Genomic DNA, 20,344 nt, shown 5'->3' with positions numbered 1-20,344 from the left:
CTTAATGTCTTAGGTATGCAGGTGCCTTGAGAGCTTCAGGGGAAATGGCTTCAGCACAGTATATTACCGCAGGTCAGTATCTTAAATATACTACTTTTCAAGAGGGAATATGGTATTCAATAAACGTCATTTTTCACTCACAGTTTTTTTAGTATCTTTCTGTTTTCAAAATGTATTTTTAAAACATCACCTCATTAAAATTAGAGTACTTACACTTACATTAAACAACTTGGGACTTATTTTATTATCCACGTTATAAACCAGTGATGTCTGTCCTATTTGAAAAAATCTTTGGATTAGTGGGTATTCATGTAAGGAAGTTGGATATGAGGTAGGAGAAATAGAAATTCTAGAAGTATCTTGTTTCTTTATTGCATGAGACAGTGTATTCTGCCTCCACTGCCCCATTTTGGACAGTTTTACAAATGAATATTCTCTTAAATCCTTGGGCTGGGTTGATAGGGTTTTTAACAGCCTTGCCTTTTTTTGGGGGGGAGGGGTGGTTTGTAACAGCTTTATTGAGAGACAATTCACATACCGTACTACTCACCCATTTAAGTTATACAGTTCACTGTTTTTTAGTTTACTCATAGAGTTATGCAGTCATCACCACAATCAATTTTAGAATATTTTCATCACTAGAAAATAAACCCTGTAACATTCAGCAGTCACCCCGTTTCCTCTCACCACTACCAGCCCTGTGCAACCAGTAATCTACTGTCAGTCTATAGATTTGCCTATTCTAGAATGTTGATATAAATGGAATTGTACAGTATGTGGTCTTTTTTGATGGCTTCTTTCACTTAGAATGTTTTTGAGGTTCAGCCACATCATAAACATGTATCAGTACTTCATTCCTTTTTATTGCTGAGTAAGATTCCATTGTATTGGATATATCACATTTCATTTATCCTTTCATCATTGATAAGACATTTGGGTAGTTTCCACTTTTTGACCAATATAAATATTGCTAAACATTTGTGTACAAGTCTGTGTGGACATATGTTTTCATTTCTCTTGGGTATATATCTAGGAGAGGAATCGTTGGGTCACATGGTAACTATGTGAGGAACTGCCAGACTGTTTTCCAAAGCAGCTGCATCATCTTATATTCCTCCCAGCATGTATGAGGATTCTGATTTCTTTGTATCCTCACTGACGCTAGGTATTGAATGTCTTTGATTATAGCCATTCTAAGGGTGTGAAATGGTATCTCATTGTGGTCAATCATTAATCTGTAATACTATAAACAGTAGGTTTCTTTGCATCATTTGGAATTAGTGAGATTTTCCTCTAACCTTTTTCCCTGAAAGTAGATTCATTTGTTGAAGTTTTTACTGGGAAAATGTGATCACATATCTAGTTCATCTGGTAACTTATGTATCTAAGAGTTGCTCAGAATTTCAACAGCTTCTCCAGTGTCTTATAGGAGGCTTGCAGTATTGATGGGATGAAAAATACCATTCTTTACTTTTTGCTTCTTGATTTTTTAAGTTTTTTATTTTGAAATAAATTTAAATTCACAGAAAAGTTGCAAGAATTCACCAATTACTAACTTTTTGTCACATCTGGTTCATCAATCTCTGTAATGCATGTTCTTTTTTTCTGAACCATTTGAGAGTAAGTTGCAGACATCATGTTTTTTGTTCCTGAATACTTCAGTATGTATTTCCTGAGAATAAGGACATTCATAACCACAAGATGGTTATTTTTCAAAGTCTGGGAATTTAACACTGATGTTAACTCGTAATACTGACTTGATTAAATTTTGCCAATTAACTCCGTATTGCCCCATTGTAAAGTTGTTTTTCTTTTTTGCTTCAGGAGCCAATTTAGGATCACACATTGCATTTAGTTATGTTGTTATGTCTCATTAGTCTCTTAATGTATAGTGTGTCTTTTGAGCTTTTTCTTTCAAACTAATGAAATATTTGAGCTGCTCTGTTCATGGTATATATTAAATTAAATCATCTGGGGTTTTTTCTTGTTTTCTTTGTTTTTTGAGAAGTGTATCCTTTAAAGTGTTATTACAATTTAGGCTTTTTTTATTTTAAAATTATTAGCTTAGTAGGGATGCATAATTTCAGCTCTACCTCCTAAAATATTTTTTAAACATTGTGTTTAGTAGTTTTATTCAGGAACATTTCATTGAGTAGTTACTTTGTGCTGAGATGTTGTATTTTAGTATTTGCTATGCTAAATAGTCTGTATTACTAATGATAACATTTCACATTTTAGTTAACAAAACAATGCAAGATAAGCTAGATTAGAGTTTTGCTATACATGAAGTAAGGGCAAGGTGTGATAGCTAGGGAGTCAACAGAGAAAAAGTATTCTGAACTCGAGCAGGGCTGAGTTTATGACCATGGGATTTATGATGGTGAGAGAGGATAAGCAGAGGAAAGATTTTGAAGAAGGCAAATTAGTTTTGGTTCTTAGCTGTTCAGTACAGTCAGGAAGTTTGTTTAAGGATTTAAACATACTTCATTTAAACATACTCCAGATTTCAATACTCAGGAGTTCAGTACACGGGAACCAAGTATGGGCTTAAAGGGAGGAGGGTTGGGAGTGGTTACCTGACGTCCTGATAATGGCGGAACTGTAGCATCATGCCTGTGTGATTCCTAGACAGAAGTTATGTGTTGTCTGTATTAAATGAATATACCCTGCTTTATTAGGGAAGACAAAGGCTGTCAAGGAGAGAGAGACATTGTTTATAGCTAGTGATTGATTGCATTATAAAGTCTTCTGGTGAGTTAAGATTTAAAAACAAATTATTTTCTTATTAGGGATCCAACAATTGCAAAAGGAATAGATATACTTAAAAATAATAAGCATTTCTTGGTATTAATTGAGAATTAATTTACAGTAGCATGTATTAAATATGTCACTGTTTTACTAAGGAAGTATTTGCTTTGTTTTTAAGCCCTTAGAGATTTGTTTGATTCCATGGATAAAACTTCTTCTAGTATTCCACCTATTATTCTACTGCAGTTTTTGCACATGGCTTTTCCACAGTTTGCAGAGAAGGGCGAACAAGGACAATATCTTCAACAGGTAATCAGGGCAAGGTTCTGTGGTTTTCATTTTGTAAATGTAAAACTTAGGCGTCCTACACTTACTGGAGTATATTTGGAAATACAAGTAATCAGTCCTCTCTAGTTCACACCACCATTATCTCTTGCCTGGAGAGGTGCAGTAGTCTGTTAACTGATCACCTTGCTTCTGCCTTTTCTGGTGTTTCTCTACACAGCCCCCAGAGTCCTTTTAAAAATGTAAATAAGATTATGTTGGTTTCCTTGTTCAGTAACTCCTAGTGACTTTCTGTCTCAGTCCTAAACAGTCTAGCTCCTGGCTACCTCTCTGAGCTCATCATGTGCCACTCTTCCCCTTGCTCAATTCTCTCCAGATACACTGACTTCCTTGCTATTTTTTAAAAACCCTCCAAGTATCCTCTTTCTGTAGGACCTTTGCTCTTTTTCCTTTGGCTCCCAGGTGCATGGCTTGCTTCCTCACCTCATTCAGGTCTCATGGCTCAAATGTCAAGGTATCACAGAGGCTTTCCTTGACAGTCCTATTGAAATAGCACACTTCCCTTCCCCTAATCGCTTTCTTTTTTTTTTTTTTAACATCTTTATTGGAGTATAATTGCTTTACAATGGTGTGTTAGTTTCTGCTTTATAACAAAGTGAATCAGCTATACATATATCCCCATATCTCCTCCCTCTTGCGTCTCCCTCCCATCCTCCCTATCCCACCCCTCTAGGTGGTCACAAAGCACCCAGCTGATCTCCCTGTGCTATGCAGCTGCTTCCCACTAGCTATCTGTTTTACATTTGGTAGTGTATATATGTCCATGCCACTCTCTCACTTCATCCCAGCTTACCCATCCCCCTCCCCTTGTCCTCAAGTCCATTCTCTACATCTGTGTCTTTATTCCTGTCCTGCCCCTAGGTTCTTCAGAACCATTTTTTTTTTTTTTTTTTTAGATTCCATATATATGTGTTAGCATACGGTATTTGTTTTTCTCTTTCTGACTTACTTCACTCTGTATGACAGACTCTAGGTCCATCCACCTCACTACAAATAACTAAATTTCGTTTCTTTTTATGGCTGAGTAATATTCCATTGTATATATGTGCCACATCTTCTTTATCCATTCATCTGTTGATGGACACTTAGGTTGCTTCCATGTCCTGGCTATTGTAAATAGAGCTGCAGTGAACATTGTGGTACGTGACTCTTTTTGAATTATGGTTTTCTCAGGGTATATGCCCAGTAGTGAGATTGCTGGGTGGTATGGTAGTTCTATTTTTAGTTTTTTAAGGAACATCCATACTGTTCTCCATAGTGGCTGTATCAATTTACATTCCCACCAACAGTGCAAGAGGTCCCTTTTCTCCACACCCTCTCCAGCATTTATTGTTTGTAGATTTTTTGATGATGGCCATTCTGACTGGTGTGAGGTGATGCCTCATTGTAGTTTTGACTTGCATTTCTCTAATGATTAGTGATGTTGAGTATCCTTTCATGTGTTTGTTGGCAATCCCCTAATCACTTTCTGCTCCCATATTGTTTTTTTTCCCTTCATAACCCTCTCTTTACTTGAATTTGCTATATTTTGTTTCTGTTCCCCATTAGGACTTTTCCTATTTTGTTGACTGCTGTGTATTCCTAGTGTCTAGAATAGTGTTTAGCATAATAATGAATTCACAAAACATCTTTTTTTTTTAATGGTTGAATTTTTTTTTTTTAAAGTATAAGCCAACTATGGTTACTATGTTAGGAGAGATTGATTGATTGATTGATTGATTGATTGATTGATTTATGGCTGTGTTGGGTCTTCGTTTCTGTGTGAGGGCTTTTTATAGTTGTGGCAAGTGGGAGCCACTCTTCATCGCAGTGTGCGGGCCTCTCACTATCGTGGCCTCTCTTGTTGCAGAGCACAGGCTCCAGACGCGCAGGCTCAGTAGTTGTGGCTCACAGGCCTATTTGCTCCATGGCATGTGGGATCTTCCCAGCCCAGGGCTCGAACCTGTGTCCCCTGCATTGGCAGGCAGATTCTCAACCACTGCGTCACCAGGGAAGCCCCACAAAACATCTCTTGAATGAATGAATAAACTATTCTGGAATTCTTCATTGTTTTGAAGATCATATAATATTTAATTTGGCTTAATATTTTTAAAGAAAAAAACAACTTCCCCTTCTCTGAGGAAACAGTAATTTGGAGGGATTTTATAGATCAAACACTGTAATAGCCAGGATTACTTACTGTGTCACTTTTTAAATTACAGGATGCTAATGAATGTTGGATACAAATGATGCGAGTATTGCAACAGAAATTGGAAGCTGTAGAGGATGATACTGTTAAAGAGGTAATTGAAATATATTTGTGAATATAGACTTTGATTCTCTATCCCACCCCCACCCTAAAGTCTTAGTTCATCCTAATAGATAGACATGTACTTGAATACTTCAGATGCTGAATCTGTAGTTGGAACTTGACAGCTTGCATTTGGTGCTTGAATTCAATGCATTATTTGCTAAATTTAATCAATTGAGATTATTGAGCATCTGTAATTTTTTGGTAATATTTTTTGATCAGTAGAAGGATTTTACAGAAAGGGATTACATTTTAAAAAGCTTAAATGTGTGTTACTAAACTGGATTGTGTGGGAGCCAATGTACATTAATATGCATGTGATGTAAAGTTGGAATTTTTATTTCATCTTAACTTGCAGACAGATTCTTCATCTGCACCAGCAGTGACACCTTCTAAAAAGAAAAGTTTAATTGATCAGTTCTTCGGAGTTGAATTTGAAACTACGTATCCTTATGAGCCAAGATTAGTATGACTGTAATCATAACTTATTAGAAGTGAATTGGTATAAATAGCGTTGTTGCCTGGAGTGGTGGATGGGATATGAAGGAAAATTCTTCAGAGGTTTTTATGCTTAAAAAATATGGAAATTAGGAATTTGGAAAAATACACCCTTTGGAGTGCTCTTGAAGTTTAGATAAATGTACTCTTTAAGGACATTCATTATTTTTTCCTAAGAACATCTTTAGCAGAATACCTCATTAATTCACCTCATAGAGAATTAATTTTTAATTATGAAATGGGATAAATCAGCTAAATTATATGCATGAGATCGATATAATTAATAAAACATGAATTTAGGAGAGTACTATTTTCTATATCATGGGTGGAAACTTAGAAAAAGATTTGTTTATCTTTGGGTTATTAAGACCATTTTAAGACTATAAATACCAACTTACATTTGTTGAGAGTTTATCCTTTTACACACTTTCATTAATCCGTATTGTTGGTAAGTGAATGAGCATTTTTAAGTATATTAAAATGAATCTCTTTTGGAAGACTGAAATGTTTTAAATACCAATGAATGATGCTATTAATTTTAATAGCATTAAGATAACTTATTCAAGGTTATATAACAAATTGAATGCCTATTGGCAAATTCCTTATCTTATTTTTCAAAGCATGAAATGTACAGAATCTGAAGAAGAAGAAGTCAGTAAAGGAAAGGAAAGTCAGCTTCAGCTTAGCTGTTTTATCAATCAAGAAGTCAAGTATCTTTTTACAGGACTTAAGTTGGTAAGGACAATTGCAGTTCATCCCCATTGTTTGTAGATTCTGTATTTGCAAATACACCTACTTGCTAAAATGTATTTGTAACCCCAACATAAGTACTCATGGTGCTTTCATGGTCATTTGTAGATATGCACAGGGTGACAAAAATTTTGAGTCGCCTGACTCACACCGTTTCACCTGAGGTCCCAAAGGTGATGCTCTACCTTCTTGTTTCAGTGCTCATACTATAAACAAGTACCCTTTTTGCGGTAATTTTAATGCCACATTTCTTGCATTTTTGTGCTTTTTCTTAGTCATCTTGCTGTTTATAATGCCCTTCAGGCATAATGCTGAAGTGCTGTCTGGTGTTCTAAGTGCAAGAAGGCTGTGATGTGCCTTAAGGAGAAAATAACATTTGTTAGATAAGCTTCATTCAGAGATGAGTTATAGTGTACTTGACTGTGAGTTCAGTGTATGTTAAGGTGTCATTAAATAGCAGAAACACATAAAACAAGGTTGTGTATTGATTGGTTGACAAAAATGTTGTGGCCAGAGGCTCGAAGGAGGCCTCTGAGGGTATTATAATGAGGATATATTAATGTGAGGTATAAACTGGAATTGTATTGTGCAAATGAGGGCATGTAGTCATTCTCCCATTGCACTAGTATTAAAGTTGAGGCCCTAGATTTTAAGTGACTTACTTGGTTTGTGGCAGAGCCAGATCTAAAACTTGCTTGTCTTATTATTCAGTTAGTACTGTTTCCCCAGTGCCATACTAAAGAATCCACTCTAATGAGCAGATTGATAAAATAGAACAATTTTCTTGCCTAACATTTATTTGATATGGTTTGGGGGAATATGTACATCTCTTGAATGATGGGCAGTGAATTGGGGCAGGAATTACATTGAAAATAAGGTTATTTGTTGTCAGGGAGCTCCCATGTACAGTTTGGGGTAAGATTGGGTTAGGGGAAGTACTGGTAAATGTTTCTGTAAGAAACAGATAGATAAATAGTGCTATTCTTTGCCCTGTGATACTGAGGGGAGAGTTGTGGTGAGGCATAATGGCTTTTAAGAGAAGTTCACTTGAAAAGCATACGTGAATATATGCAAATCAATCAATGTGATAAACCATATTAACAAATTGAAAGAGAAAGACCATATGATCATCTCTATAGATGCAGAAAAAGCTTTTGCCAAAATTCAGTACCCATTTATGATATAAACCCTTCAGAAAGTAGGCATAGAGGGAACTTACCTCAACGTAATAAAGGCCATATATGACAAAGCCACAGCCAACATCGTTCTCAATGGTGAAAAACTGAAACCATTTCCTCTAAGATCAGGAACAAGACAAGGTTCTCCACTCTCACCACTGTTATTCAGCTAGTTTTGGAAGTTTTAGCCACAGCAATCAGAGAAGAAAAAGAAATAAGAGGAATCCAAATAGGAAAAGAAGAAGTAAAGCTGTCACTGTTTGCAGATGACATGATACTATTCATAGAGAATCCTGAAGATGCTAACAGAAAACTACTAGAGCTAATCAATGAATTTTATAAAGTAGCAGGATACAAAATTAATGCACAGAAATCTCTTGCATTCCTATACACTAATGATGAAAAATCTGAAAGAGAAATTAAGGAGACACTCCCATTTACCACTGCAACAAAAAGAATAAAATACCTAGGAATGAACCTACCTAAGGAGACAAAAGACCTGTATGCAGAAAACTATAAGACACTGATGAAAGAAATTAAAGATGATACCAACAGATGGAGAGATATACCATGTTCTTGGATTGGAAGAATCAACATTGTGAAAATGACTGTACTTCCCAAAGCAATCTACAGATTCAACGCAATCCCTACCAAACTGCCAATGGCATTTTTCACAGAACTAGAACAAAAAGTTTCACAATTTGTATGGAAACACAAAAGACTCCAAGTAGCCAAAGCAATCTTGAGAAAGAAAAACAGAGCTGGAGGAATCCGGCTCCTGGACTTCAGACTGTACTACAAAGCTACAGTAATCAAGACAGTATGGTACTGGCACAAAAGCAGAAATATAGATCAATGGAACAGGATAGAAAGCCCAGAGATAAACCCACACACATATGGTCACCTTATATTTGATAAAAGAGACAAGAATATACAATGGAGAAAAGACAGCCTCTTCAATAGGTGGTGCTGGGAAAACTGGACAGCTCCATGTAAGAGAATGAAATTAGAACACTCCCTAACACCATACACAACAATAAACTCAAAGTGGATTAAAGACCTAAATGTAATGCTTAGACAGTATAAAACTCTTAGAGGAAAACATAGGCAGAACACTCTATGACATAAATCACAGCAAGATCCTTTTTGACCCACCTCCTAGAGAAATGGAAAAATAAACAAATGGGACCTAATGAAACTTAAAAGCTTTTGCACAGCAAAAGGAAACATAAACAAGATGAAAAGACAACCCTCAGAATGGGAGAATATATTTGCAAATGAAGCAACTGACAAAGAATTAATCTCCAAAATTTACAAGCAGCTCATGCAGCTCAATATCAAAAAAACAAACAACCCAATCCAAAAATGGGCAGAAGACCTAAATAGACATTTCTCCAGAGAAGATATACAGATTGCCAACAAACACATGAAAGGATGCTCAACATCACTAATCATTAGAGAAATGCAAATCACAACGACAATGAGGTATCACCTCATTATCACCCATTTCTGCCAAAAATGGGCAGAAGACCCAAATAGACATTTCTCCAGAGAAGATATACAGATTGCCAACAAACACATGAAAGGATGCTCAACATCACTAATCATTAGAGAAATGCAAATCACAACTACAATGAGGTATCACCTCATTATCAGTCAGAATGCCCATCATCAAAAAATCTACAAACAATAAATGCTGGAGAGGGTATAGAGAAAAGGGAGCCGTCTTGCACTGTTAGTGGGAATGTAAATTGATACAGTCACTATGGAGAACAGTATGGAGGTTCCTTAAAAAACTAAAAACAGAACTACCATACCACCCAGCAATCTCACTACTGGGCATATACCCTGAGAAAACCATAATTCAAAAAGAGTCATGTACCGCAATGTTCATTGCAGCTCTATTTACAGTAGCCAGGACATGGAAGCAACCTTAAATGTCCATCGACAGATGAATAGTTAAAGAAGATGTGGCACATATATACAATGGAATATTAGCCATAAATAGAAACAAAATTGAGTTATTTGTAGTGAGGTGGGTGGACATAGAATCTGTCATACGGAGTGAAGTAAGTCAGAAAGAGAAAAACGATACCGTATGGTAAAACATATACATGGAATCTAAAAAAAACAATAAAAAAAGGTTCTGAAGAACCTAGGGGCAGGACAGGAATAAAGACGCAGACGTAGAGAATGGACTTGAGGACATGGGGAGGGGGAAGGGTAAGCTGGGACAAAGTGAGAGAGTGGCATGGACATATATACACTACCAAATGTAAAATAGATAGTTAGTGGGAAGCAGCCACACGGCACAGGGAGATCAGCTAGGTGCTTTGTGACCACCTAGAGGGGTGGCATAGGGAGGATGGGAGGGAGATGCAAGAGGGAGGAGATATGGAGATATATGTATATGTATAGCTGATTCACTTTATTATAAAGCAGAAACTAACACACCATTTTTTACTCCAATAAAGATGTTAAAAAAAAAAAGGGAAAAGTAAAAATAAATAAATAAAAATAAAAGCATACAGATACTAGCTTACCACCCCAAGTCCTATAACAAATTATGATACAAGTTTCAGGGCATCAAAACGTGATGTAAATGTTAATTGGAGAGTGTGGGATAGAATGTTTCGGCAGGGACTCTCCAGGGTATATTCTTCATAATTTTATAAAATTCCAGGAAAACTAAGTATACCTGGAACTTCTAGATGATCATGGATTGATGGTAATAATATGTAGCTTACCTGATGAGTAACATTGTACCATATATCCTTTCTTTAAAAACATGTATTAATGTATGTATTAATGTATTAATTAATTTATTGTCTTGGTAATTTTTTAGATTCCTTATCATCATTCGTTTTATTTTTGAGTAATTTTGCTCCACATTTCTTTACCTCTTTGTTGCCAGATAAACTTGGTTAAATGTTAAAAAGCTACTCCATGGTGATTCCTTTTGTAATTAGTAATTTTTAAAAATCAAACCTGAAACAATTTTTATATAAGTGTAACATGCTTGTTGAACATAGAATATATACCAAATAGTTCTCCAAGTTTTCTCCATGTACTAATATAATTCTAACAACAGCACTGTCACGTTAAGTGCTTTTAGCACCATTTACATCTATGATGCACCATTTACAGATGATGCCCAGAGGGATAACTGTCTTGCTCAGTGTCACACAGGCTGTAAGGAGTGGAATGGCAGACATGATGGTTATAAGATATAATGGCTAAAGGCTTTCCCACATTTATTAGATTAACAGAGGTTTTCTGTGTTACGACTTTTCTCAAATTTAACAAAAACTGATTTGTTCTGGAAGGCTTTGCTAAATAAAGCGTAAAGAACAAGGGTTATCTACATTCTCTTAATTTTCTTCTAATATGAATATTCTGATGATCCGTAAGTAGAGGAATACTATGAAAGGCTTCCTTAGGTTGTATAAAATACAGTATAAACTCTCAGAATCTGAGCATTTGGGTCATAATTAAAAGACTTCAAGTATTATTTACATTCTGAGGAGTTCACGCCAGTAAAAATTGATGCCTTTTAAGAACTGAACCATATCTAAAAGCCTTCCCACATTGTCTTCATTCAAATTATTTCTCAGGGGTATAAATCCGTTGACGTACTATTTGTTGTCTATTAATTAGTACTGTTGATAATTTTTAAAAGAATTAAAGATATAACTGTATTGCAGAAGAAAATTCTTTAATGTTTGGACTTCTGTTATGTTCTTTTTTAGCGACTTCAGGAAGAAATCACCAAACAGTCTCCAACATTGCAAAGAAATGCTTTGTACATCAAATCTGTAAGTTTTGGAATCCAATTCCATTTACTAGAAAGGTTTCCAGCTAATTAATGTTACCCAGTCTTTGTTTTTACCAAACTGAGGAATTAAAAACTTGTGTGGTATTTGTATGTTACAGAATTTCTTTCCACTTTGTCTCCTCAGTCCAAGATCAGCCGGTTGCCTGCTTACTTGACTATTCAGATGGTTCGATTTTTTTATAAAGAGAAGGAATCTGTGAATGCCAAAGTTCTTAAGGTTAGTAACGAACCTTACTATAATAAATTATTGTAATTCTTTGAAGGTAATTCTTAACTTACAATAGGTTTCTTTATTCTTTTAGGGATAAACTCACTTTAAAATACTATAAATAGGGAAGTTATTAACATTAGACAAGTGGTTCTTAATAAGAATATGTATTGGAATTATCTATTGTCCTTTTTATTTTAAATCATACACACGCCTGCCCCTCAACCGCCACCAAGCATCTGATTAAGTGAGGCCTTAGGTCTTACATTTTTCAAAAGGTAATTCTGATGGATGCCCTCCATTCCCCAGAAATATTGCCCTAGACCAGATCCTCAATTCCAGAGATACTGGTCCAGTAGGTTTGGGGACGGGAGTGGGGTAAGGGGCAATATAACACACTCTATTCTAGGCGGTTCCTTTCTTCCAGGTGAAAGAGTGTTAAGTTACTGGTGCCCAAGGAATACTTAAATTGTAATCACTTGATGTCAGAGCCTACCTTAGGATTCATCTGTTTTGTTGAACTGTAGCTCTGCTGTGTATCCATAGAGTCTCTGATCCTTGGGAGAGGTATATATAATTCTAGCCTCTTGAGCTGAAAGTTGTAATACATTTTCAGATATACTTAGTGTCATATGAACAGGTTAAATGTAGTTGAAGTATGTGCTAGTCTAGTATTTCTGAAATGCTTCTTTTATTGTTTAAATTAAAAAAAAAAACTTAGTTATTTGGCTGCATTGGCTCTTAGTTGCAGCACACGGGATCTTTGTTGCGGCATGTGGGATCTTTCCTTGTGGCGTGTGGGCTCTTTGCAGCGTGCGGCCTTCTCTCTAGTTGTGGCATGCGGGCCCTAGAGCGTGTGGGCTCAGTAGTTGCAGCACTCAGGCTCTCTAGTTGTGGCGCACGGGCTGCAGAGCACACGGGCTCAGTAATTGCAGCATGTGGGCTCTCTAGTTGTGGTGCATGGGGCTCCAGAGCACGCGGGCTCAGTAGTTGCGGCACATGGGCTCTCTAGTTGTGCGTGGGCTCTAGAGCACGCAGGCTTAGTTGCTCTGCGGCATATGGGATCTTAGTTCCCTGACCAGGGGTCGAACCCGTGTCCCGTGTATTGGGAGGTGGATTCTTAACCACTGGACCACCAGGGAAGTCCCTGTTGTTTAAATTTTTTGGTAACTCCTCTGAGGTCGGTTTCATGGGTTAAAATGTTTAATGGAAAAGTTAAAATTTTTTTAATCTTAAAGTTAGGACCAGATTGAAAATAAACACTGATATCTTCAAATGCATAGATTTCCATGTGAATCTTACAGTTCTTATTTTCAACTTTATTTGAATATGAAAGCAGTACTTTAAAAAGTGTGATAAATATTTTAAATAACTACCTTTATAAGTCTGTTTGCACTTTTTCTTTTTGGTTTGTATATAGGATGTTAAATTTCCTCTTATGTTGGATGTGTACGAACTATGTACCCCAGAACTTCAAGAGAAAATGATTTCTTTTCGATCAAAGTTCAAGGATCTGGAAGATAAAAAAGTAAATCAGCAGCCAAAGACAGTAGGTTCTTATTGGTCATTTTCTAATCTTAATATGTTTATCTTTAATCCGTGTCCAGTATTCATTTTATATTGTTAACCTATTAGTAAAAATGGATGAACCTGTGTTTAGCATATATACAAATCTTGCAGGTATTGGTGCAAGCCCTTAAAGTTTTAGGTGTGTTTAGCATAAGAAAAAGAACTCTAGCTATGCTAAATGAGTCCTTTATGGTAGAATAAACTTAATATTTTCTTTTCCCATAAAAATCTGCAGCTTATATTCCTTTTATATCAATATTTATTTCCTCAAATTTTTATTTTATTTCCGTAAAATCTTGCCTTGTAAAATTCAGAGTATTTTATTATTTTCCTTGTAAGGCATCTCTAGTTTTTAAAATGGAATTAGTGTTATCGAATATTGCTTCATTATGCCCACTGTGACAACTTAAGTCATATCTTTTAACAAGCACCTATAACTGATAAAATTATAACCTTAGCAACTTTATATTTAATAAATTGTATATTTTAAATTCAGAGAAGGGACAGCTGAATTATATGTTGGATTGTTTTCTTCAAAAGGAAAAAGATATTTCCTGGTAACTAGGAATATTTCCAGTGTGATATTATATACCAAATTTTAAAATTAAATTCTTCTGCAGGTTACTGTGTTTGTGTGTTAAAAGCAATTTTTAAAAAATTAAACTTTATTTTGAGATAATTGTAGAATCACATGCAGTTACAAGAAATAATAGAGTTCCTGAGTACCTTTTACCCAGTTTCTCCTAGTGGTAACATCTTGCAAAGCTGTAATACAATATCACAACCAGAATACTGACTTTGATGTAGTCTAGATGCAGTACATTTCCCCTACCACAACGATCCTTCATGCTGCCCCTTTGTAGCCAAATCCACTTTCCTTTCCCCCTACCCCCTTCTTTTTTTTTTTTTAAATAATTAATTTATTTTTGGCTGTGTTGGGTCTTTGTTGCTGGTGCAGGCTTTCTTTGGTCACGTGCGGTGACTGGGGGCTGCTCTTTGTGTGATGCGCGGGCTTCTCTTTGTGTTGGCTTTTCTTGTTGCGGAGCACGGGCTCTAGGCGTGCAGGCTTCAGCAGTTGTGGCTCACAGGCTCAGTAGTTGCAGTGTGTGGGCTTCAGTAGTTGTGGCTTGCGGGCTCCAGAGTGCAGGCTCAGTAGTTGTGGCGCACGGGCCTATTTGCTCCGCAGCATGTGGGATCTTCCCAGACCAGGGCTCGAATCCATGTCCCCTACATTGGCAGGCAGATTCTTAACCACTGCACCACCAGGGAAGTCCATTTCTTGTACTTTGGTTAAATTTATTTGTAACTATTTTATTCTTTTTGATGTTTTTGTAAATGGCATAGTTTTTAAAATTTCATTTTTGCATTCATTGCAGTTGATTTTTGTATATTGATCTTATAACGTCTACTCTCCTGAATTGGTTTATTAGATGGTTTTTTCTCTTATTTTTTTTGAAAGAGATTGTGTAGAATTGGTGTTAGTTCTCTTTTAAACGTTTGGTAGAATTGTCTTGGTCAGACAGTCTTGGCCTGCAGAGTTCTTTTTCAGGAGTTTTTAAATTAAAAATTGAACTTTATAGTTATGGGCTATTCAAATTTATTTCATATTGGGTTTGTTTTGGTAGTTTGTGTTTTTGTGGAATTGATCCATTTCATCTAGCTTGTCAATTTTATGTGTGCAGAGTTGTTCCTAGGATGATGATGATTCTGATGTTTGCAGGGTGTGTAGCGATATCTGTCCCCTGTTTCATTCCTGATATTGTTAATTTGTGTCTTTTTTTTTTCCCTCTTTGTCAGTCTTGCTAGAGGATTGTCAATTTTATTGCTCTTTTCAGAGAACTAGCATTTCGTTTCATTGATTTTTCTCTATTTTTCTGCATCTCGTTTTATTGATTTTTACTTTTATTATTTCCTGTTTTCTGCTTGCTTTGGGTTTATTTTCCTTCTCTTTTTCTAGGTCCTTATGGTGTGGGAACTTAGATCTTTTATTTCAGACTTCCTGTTTTCTGATGTGTGCATTTAGTGTTGTAAATTTCCTCTTAGCAGTGCTTTCAGATTGTGTCCTATGAATTGTATTGCATTTCCATTTTCATTATGTTTCTTGTATTTTTTAAAAATTTGAGACTTCTCTTTGACCTTGGATCATTTAGAAGTGTCTTGTTTAATTTACAAGTGTTTGGAAAATTTCCTGTTATCTTTTTGTTACTGATTCTAGTTTGAGTCGATTCTGGTGAGAAAACACACTCGTGTGATTTAAATTCCTTTAAATTTGTTGAGGTTTGCTTTATGGCTCAGGATGTGATCTATCTTGGTAAATGTTCCATGGGCACTTGAAAAGAATGTGTATTTTACTGTTGTTGAGTGGAGTATTATGTGATGTTGATTAGATCCAGTTGGTTGATGGTGTTGCATTTTCCTGTAACCTTGCTGTTTTTCAGTCTACTTGTTCTAACAGTTGTTGAAAGAGGAGTGGTGAAGTCTTCAACTAAAATTGTGGATTTGTATGTTTCTCCATTCATTCAGTTCTGTTAGCTTTTTGCTTTTCATGTTTTGTAACTGTTATTTGGTGCATACACATTTAGGATTGCTCTGTCTTCTTGGTGGAGTGATTCTTTGATGATTATGCAGTGTCCCTCTCGGTTCGTGGTCATTTTCTTTGTCCTGTAGTCTACTTTATCTGATATTCATATTGCCACTGCTGCTTTCTTTTTGTTAATGTTTGCATGATACATCTTTTTCCATTCTTTTACTTTAAATTTGCCCATGCTATATTTGAAGGTAGTTTCTTATAGACAGCATATAGTTGGGTCATGTTTTTTAATCCTATGTTAACCTCTGTCTTTTTATTGGTACATTTAGACCATTTACATTTCATGTAATTCTTAATATGTTAGTGTTTAAATCTATTTTATATTTTGCTGTTTGTTCTGATTTTTGTTTCTGTTTTCCCTTCTTGTAGGTTACATGAACGTTTTTTAGAATTCTAGGTTATGTATAATTTTTTTTTGAAGAATTGATTTTTTAAAAAATTTATTTTATTTTATTTTTGGCTGCATTGGGTCTTTGTTGCTGCACACAGCCTCCCCCTAGTTGCGGCAAGCAGGGGCCACTCCTCGCTATGGTGTGTGGGCTTCTCACTGCAGTGGCCTCTCTTGTCGTGGAGCATGGGCTCTACGGCTTGCGTGCTTCAGTAGTTGTGGTGCACGGGCTCAGCAGTTGTGGCTCGTGGGCTCTAGAGCGTAGGCTCAGTAGTTGTGGCACATGGGCTTAGTTGCTTCACATCATGTGGGATCCTCGCGGACCAGGGCTCGAAACCGTGTCCCCTGCATTGGCAGGCGGATTCCCAACCATTGCACCACCAGGGAAGCCCATGTGTAATGTTTTTTAATGTGTTTCTTTGTATAGCCTTTTTTGGGTTGCTCTAGGTGTTAAAAATATATAAAGAAATGGTTGACCTAATTGCCTTTCTTTGTTGTAAGATCCTTTGGCTTCTTGTCACTTTAGCTATCTTTTAAACTGCTTGCGTTGTCTTCATTATCATTATAGTCTTCAAGAACTTAGTGTCCATATGCCTAAATAAATTTTTTTTTAAATTTTTATTTTATTTATTTATTTTTGGATGTGTTGGGTCTTTGTTGCTGTGCACGGGCTTATTCTAGTTGTGGCGAGTGGGGGCTACTCTTCATTGCAGTGGCTTCTCTTGTTGTGGAGCATGGGCTCTAGGTGCGTGGGCTTCAGTAGTTGTGGCTTGCGGACTCTAGAGCGCAGGCTCAGTAGTTGTGGCTCACGGGCTTAGTTGCTCCGCGGCATGTGGGATCTTCCTGGACCAGGGCTCAAACCCGTGTCCCCTGCATCGGCAGGCAGATTGTTAACCACTGCGTGACCAGGGAAGCCCCTGCTTAGTTGTTTTTATATTACACACTGAAATGGGTTGAGGCAAGGGAGTTCCCATTGAAGATCCTTGTCTAAAGTTGTAAATCATGCCTCTTTTAATTTAGGTAAATATTTGCTGAATTAAATGTTTCAGTTCATTTGGGCTGAAGTGGCAGGTGGCCGTGGCTTAGTAGATATAATATTAATTGCAGTAATTCGACTTTTTTTTTTGAGGCAGGTTTTCTTTTGTCTTTACCTATATGGTTTGATAGTGTTCTGGAAAAGTTGCAGAATTGGGTTTTCTTTTTCTACCCTAGAGCAGTGTTTATCTGTACTCTGTATTTATTCACTGGTGTGCTCTAGGTTTAGTGGTTTGAAGTTGGTTCTGTAATCAGGATCTCCTACTAGACATATGAGACTGTTAAAGAGTAGGACTTTTGGGTTTACAGTTTTATGTTAACTGTAGCTGTATCATTTGAGCAATTTGTAAGGCAGATCATATTTTTTCTTTGTCTTGCCTTGGTGATTTGCATTATAGACAGTAAATATTTGTGGAGATGGATACTCATTGAGAATATAAATTTTATTTCCAATATCATGAAAACTTAAAATTAAAATTTTTTTCTCCTCAGAGTGACAATAAGAGTAGTCCCCCAAAAGAAGTTAAGTATGAACCCTTTTCTTTTGCTGATGGTAAGTGAAATCTTCATTTCAGTTGAGTTTTACTGTGTGTAGGGTTTTTTTTTTTTTTTTAAGGTAAAATTACTCTTTCCACATATCTGTTTTTTTCAGATACTGTGCTTTAAAAAAAAGTTGTTTCTTATAATTTACCTTAGTATGACATAGTAAAAAAATCACTTTTTAGTGAATATATGTTCTATGAATGATAGCATACTTCTTAAAACATCTTTCATGAACCTTTAATTGGACAGTAGTATCTTATTGGATTTTAACAAAGTACTTCTCTAGGGTAAACTTGAGTTGTTCTTGCTTGTTACTTAGCTTGAGAAAGCACGTATCTGTTCATTTCTAATATTATTGGGTTTACATCTTTCTTTAGACATTGGCTCCAATAATTGTGGATACTATGACTTACAAGCAGTGCTAACACATCAGGGAAGATCTAGCTCTTCAGGTCATTACGTATCATGGGTGAAAAGGAAACAAGGTAAAGATTCTGTTTTTTTAAATTGTTCCATACTATTTTGATAAGTTGTTTAGATTTTTAGCACATTTGTTCTCAAACTTTTTGATCTCAGAACTCCTTTTGCATTCTTAAATTATTGAGGATCCCAAAGAGCTTCTGTTCATGAGGATTATCTCAATATTTACTATAATAGAAATTAAAACTGAGAAGTCATCTAAAGCTGACAGGAATGAAGTCATTACATATTAACATAAATAACATTTTCAAAATAAAAATTACAATCTTTTCCAAAACAAAGGCAAAAAATGATATTGATTTACATTTTTCTAAGTCTGTTTTGTTAGGCTTAATAGGAGACAGCTGGATTCTCCCGTTTCTGCCTTCAGTCTGCTGCTTTATCACACGTTGTGTAACCTCTGGAGAATTCCAAAGCACACTTCACAGAATGAGGGGGAAAAGGGAAATAATGCTTTAGGAGTGTTATGAAAATTGTTGTAACCTTCATGGAACCCCTGAAAAGATCTTGAACCTGAGTAGTCCCTGGACCACACTTTGAGAACTGTTGGTATGGCAGATGGAATACTACTGTACATAAAATTACTCAGTACCTTTTTTGCAATGGAACTCTGAAAAAATCATATATGAGATTAATTTCATTCTTCTCTTTTGCACTTTAGATGAATGGATTAAGTTTGATGATGATAAGGTCAGCATCGTGACACCAGAGGATATCTTGAGGCTTTCTGGTGGTGGAGACTGGCATATAGCTTATGTTCTACTCTATGGGCCTCGCAGAATTGAAATAATGGAAGAGGAAAGTGAACAGTAATCTTCATTTTAGCTATTTATGCTTAGGTGTGAAATAAATGTTGTTTGTTGATCATTTCTATAACCCAGAGCTTTAAAGGAAGATTTTTTAGGTGGTTTTACATGTTTCCCCTCATGTGGAACAAAAGAGGGCAGAAGCAGACCACTCTGTGTTATCGACCTAAAAAATAACAGAAAAGAGAAAATTGCCTTTGGACTGTGCTGCCCTATGTAAAGGTGACAGGAAGACATTTTTAAAAAGCTTATTTCTTGGATTAATTTTTAAAAATTATGAGTTGAAATGCCTTTCAACGATTACCTTCTGTGATAATTTTTCTTCCTGTCTTTTTCAGCCCAAGATTCAGCAATCAGATGTTTATTGCACACCTATTACTCTATTATTTGTTGTTTTTGCATGGTTCAAACCACCAGTGATTCAGTAGCTGCCCATCCTTTGCATTATCTAACAAAAATTTTGCCAGGACGGTGGAAAGGAAGTTAAGTGTTGATCTCATTGTGTAACTCAGTGCTGCTGTCCCCATCCCATGGAAACATGGGTACAATCAAGTATTTGTCCAGCCTGACTGTTGCTGGCTTTTCATGACTTTAAAATAAATTGTGATCAATAATAGTACATTTGATTATACATTTATTACTGTGTCTCTGATGTACTAGGTTTGTACATTTAACTTTGCAATGGTTTTGTAGTAATCAACCTTAAAAATAATGTTGACAAGCTCCGGTTGCTTATTTTTAGAAAATTAGGATATTTAATAAAAAAAAAAAACAAAAACAAAGAGGGACTAACAGCGTTTGACCTCAAGTCTTTTGTCTGTTGAGTGTTGGAGCTTGGCTGAAGTTCAGATATGTTTACTACTATTACAGTGTCTGCAGGTGGTTAGTTTAACTATGCTCTTAAGCATCCATTTAGAAATACTGTCGTCTTTGCCTGCTAGCATAATATTCTGTTTAAAAAGAAATAGAGTTGTAAAAGTAATGGAGTTCTTTGGATGCTGAATGCAACCATGTTATCAGGTCTGTTCCTTGGCTCAGTTGGATGTTTATTTCTACTCCCCTGTCAACTCCCAAATTCTTA

The 20,344-nt window shown here is 36.0% G+C and overlaps 1 protein-coding gene across 1 annotated transcript in view; it reads left to right on the top strand.

Annotated features, from left to right (window-relative positions):
• USP14 (ubiquitin specific peptidase 14) overlaps positions 1-19,882 on the top strand; it is a 40,767-nt gene extending 20,885 nt beyond the window's left edge. The window contains exons 6-16 of the mRNA XM_059895428.1: positions 14-72; positions 2,927-3,057; positions 5,295-5,375; positions 5,742-5,827; positions 6,502-6,616; positions 11,559-11,624; positions 11,769-11,861; positions 13,273-13,401; positions 17,927-17,987; positions 18,355-18,462; positions 19,119-19,882. Coding sequence (XP_059751411.1) covers positions 14-72; positions 2,927-3,057; positions 5,295-5,375; positions 5,742-5,827; positions 6,502-6,616; positions 11,559-11,624; positions 11,769-11,861; positions 13,273-13,401; positions 17,927-17,987; positions 18,355-18,462; positions 19,119-19,270 — 1,081 coding nt within the window. The 3' untranslated portion in view covers positions 19,271-19,882. The remainder of the gene's footprint in view (positions 1-13; positions 73-2,926; positions 3,058-5,294; positions 5,376-5,741; positions 5,828-6,501; positions 6,617-11,558; positions 11,625-11,768; positions 11,862-13,272; positions 13,402-17,926; positions 17,988-18,354; positions 18,463-19,118) is intronic.
• Positions 19,883-20,344: the final 462 nt, after the last annotated feature.

The sequence above is a fragment of the Balaenoptera ricei genome, chromosome 14, assembly GCF_028023285.1.
Source record: "Balaenoptera ricei isolate mBalRic1 chromosome 14, mBalRic1.hap2, whole genome shotgun sequence".
NCBI classification, from domain to species: Eukaryota; Metazoa; Chordata; class Mammalia; order Artiodactyla; family Balaenopteridae; genus Balaenoptera; species Balaenoptera ricei.
This window is presented reverse-complemented; position numbering and strand designations above follow the sequence as displayed.